Source organism: Athene cunicularia (assembly GCF_003259725.1).
Source record: "Athene cunicularia isolate RWA chromosome 28 unlocalized genomic scaffold, athCun1 chr28_part1, whole genome shotgun sequence".
NCBI lineage: Eukaryota > Metazoa > Chordata > Aves > Strigiformes > Strigidae > Athene > Athene cunicularia.
The window spans coordinates 1106785-1110189 of NW_020799139.1; the positions used below are offsets into that span (position 1 = coordinate 1106785).

General features: G+C 50.7%; 1 protein-coding gene across 1 annotated transcript; it reads right to left on the reverse strand.

Annotated features, from left to right (window-relative positions):
- Positions 1–2345: 2345 nt before the first annotated feature.
- PEX11G (peroxisomal biogenesis factor 11 gamma) lies at positions 2346–3405 on the reverse strand (the record flags this gene model as incomplete). Its single annotated transcript, XM_026864907.1, has 4 exons — positions 2346–2571; positions 2799–2849; positions 3046–3224; positions 3307–3405. Coding segments are annotated over 4 exons (555 nt in total), but the record flags the coding sequence as incomplete, so codon positions are not given.

The window sequence follows — 3405 nt, forward strand, 5'->3', positions numbered from 1 at the left end:
CGCTCCTCCCGGGCTTTTTGTGAATGGGAGCCGCGGCCCGGCAGCGCGCATGCGCCGTCGGTTAACCCCTCCCTGCCCGGCGGCAGCGGGGATCTGTGTGTGCGTGTGTCTGTGTGTGTCTCTGTCTCTGTGTGTCCCCCACCCCACCGGGGCAGCGCTCCCGGGGCTGGAGCGTCTCCTCCCTCCCGCAGCGAGGCCTCGGCACCCGCAAAGGGAACGGCGAAGTCATAAAGCCCGGCTGGAGCTTTGGCGGTGGGGCCGCCCCGCCATAAAGCGGCTGTAAAGGCAGGAACCGAGGCTCTGGGCTGGAATCAGCAGCTCAGCTGATCCCGGCTTGCTGACAAAGGGAGGTCACGGCCTCAACAAACCATCCCTGCTCAGCAAATGTTTGCCTTCGTGGGGTAAAGCAGGAGCTGAGTTGGGCTGATGGCCGCAGCAGTAAAGAGAAAAAATAACAACAACAACAAAAAAATAAAAGCAGGTTTGGGGAGGATGGGGTCTGCCTGCACAGGATCTTGTGTTAAAAAAGAGCAAAAGCTGCCCTGGACAGTCAACAGCCACCGTCAGTGCTTCACTATTGTGTGTCAGCAGGGACTAAAACGACTCCACAGAAAAATTTCAGAAATTCTGAATGAGCAGATTTTGCTGTATCTCTGCACATTTCAGTTTGTCCCGAGCCTCGCTGGCTGTGATTTAAATTAAATCACTCGATGAGGAAAGGGATGAAGTGGACGCACTTAGATCGGTTTACAGCGTCCTATCTCTACGTTAAAAGTGTGGTTTAGGGTTTGAATAATTCAGCAGCAGAGCTGTGTGTAGTTGGTTTTGTGAACAGATATAGTTATATATTTTTTTAAAAATCTATATTTTTAAATATATATAGTTACACCTTGTCCCACACTGTGCAGGAGAGGGTGTTTTGAAGGAATGGTTTAACTAGGTTAAGAATACAAAGAGATAAACCTGGTTTCTTCTTAAAAAACCACTAAATTACAGTGATAGGGCTGGGCAGTGGTGACAGTTCAGGCACAAGACCTGCAGCAGGAGTAGAGGAAAAACAAAGAGTCTCTTCCAGGTAACACCTGCCTACACTCCGAGTTGTACCAAAACCTGTAAATCTGACACCAAATTCTGAGAGCGCAGTCAGGGAGGTGTCTTCTGGGGCCCTTTATGGGGTGAAGGTCCAGATAAACAGCAAGGACAGGGCGGAGGATAAAGAGTATCAAGGCCTCGCGCTGCTCTTTGACCACAGGCAGGAGATAGTTTCCCCTGTCAGTGCCGCAAACAACAACAAAACCCCCTGGAAATGCAGCGTGTGCCGTACTGCGCTGCGGGGAGCACGAGCACCACGCAGACTAAGCAAAACCCTTTTCAAAAGAAGCATTTCCATGACAGTTAGTCAGGTGCTCTGAATCATTTCGGGAGAAGGAAGGCTGGTAACAGATGGGGAGCTGCAGCTAACGCAGCACAAAGGTTTTCTGTCGCCTCTGCGCTGTTTGGAGCTTTCTAGAAGCAGACAAAGAACATTTGCCCAGTTATCAGAAGGAATGATCACTCAAGGCCACCTTTGAAGCATTCACCTCGTTTATTCTTGGCGCGGCCTAGAAATACAACCGTAAAACTCGTCTTGGCATTGGTTTGATTGGTCCTTCGAAAGGTGATTAATACATTTGCTGCTGTTTTTTTTTAAAAAAAAAAAGTGCATGGCTGCTGCCAGAGCCTGGTGGAAGAGCTCCACCCGGTGGCTTTCCGTAAAGGCACAGTTGGAGGCTCAGTGCTGCTTCTCATTTACCCGGGAAGTCTCAATTTCCAGTATTTCTCCTTAAAAGGAGCAAGACAGACTAGAAGAGAGCCTCGCGAGGCACTGCTGACAGTTGCTATTTCCTCCCCCTCTCGCCTCGAATGAAACACAACAGTCCAAACAAAATAACCATTTGCTCCTCTTTGCACTATGAGGTACCTGCTCCGGGTTCAAACACTAAAATATCTGACAGAGAAGTTTCCACGATGCTGGTCACCTCCCTGGTTTAGGTGAGGCACCAAGCACAGAGCACGGAGCTCAAATTCACATGACCCATCTGTCAGGAGTTTTGTGTGACAGAACTGTGGCCGTTTCTCCACCTAATGCTGACTTTGTGCTCTTTTAAGTGACAGTGAACACCGGAGGATTGCATTTGTCTTTTGGGACAGTGGAAGGAAGGATGGAAGTTACTTTTTTTCCCTCTATTTTACCAACCCTAGATTTCTTGATTTTCAGAGGATTCACCTGAAAGATTTTTCTGAGGAAGAGTGATAAAATTGTTAAACAATCCTCTCTGTAATAGACATCTTTACTACAGTCCCAATTATACAGCTTCAGAATTTCCTTTTCTAGATCCTTGGTAGATACCAGTCAGGGAAGATATGGTCCCCAGGAGCCCTACTAACCATGGAGGAAAACGTCCAGCCCAAAGAAATCCCGGAGGCAGCCAGTGGATTGCGTTGGCGAGATCTGCTGCGTCCGTGAGGATGCTCAGGACTTCAGCCTTCACTTGGGCTTTCATTTCCTTTTGACTCTGAGGAGATGATGTACTGTCGGAAGCAAAAGTAACATTAGCGATAGCCCGTAATGGAATAATAATCAGCAAGAGCTCACAAATGAAAACAGATATATTTGGGTTAAATTAGATGTATAGCCAAGGAGGGAAGTCACAGAATCACAGAATTATTCAGGTTGGAAAAGCCCCGTGGGATCATCGAGTCCAACCATCAGCCCGACTCTACAAAGTTCTCCCCTACCCCACATCCCCCAGTCATACCGCTTGTGCTGCCTCAGCTTTCTTCTTAACTGGAACAAGATTCTCAGGGATCTGGAAACAAGACAACAGAGTTATTTCTCCTGTAGCATCAAGGGGGAGGGTTTTATATCTCTAGCATTAACTGCATCCATGAGGAAAAGCACCTTTCTGCAGCTGAGAGGATCTTTCATTTTAGCCCGATTACAGGGAATTCATTCCCTGCCCGTCTCCTTCCCACGGCAGATTGCAGCACCCCGGCCAGCCTTACCGCAGGATGCCCAGGAGCAGGGACACGGCCCAGAGCGTCGTGCTCAGAGTCCACCACTTCCGAGAGCCAACAGGGACAATGCCGGCGTCAGCCGCCCACGCCACGTGCTCGCAGGGGTAGTAGAGCTGGCTGGCCAGGTTGCAGAGCACCGACAGCCCCCGCACCAGGCTGTCCTCGTCCTGCGGGGAGCACGGGGGACACGCCTTGGAGCCTGCGGCGTGGCCGGGGAGGCTGCCGGTGCTCCCCGTGCCCCACGCTCACCTTGGGGCCCAGCCCGTAGGCGTAGCTGTAGCTGAGCATGGCGAAGTCGTCGAAGAGCCGCAGGGCCGTGCGGCAGGCGCTCAGCTGGGCCGACACGGC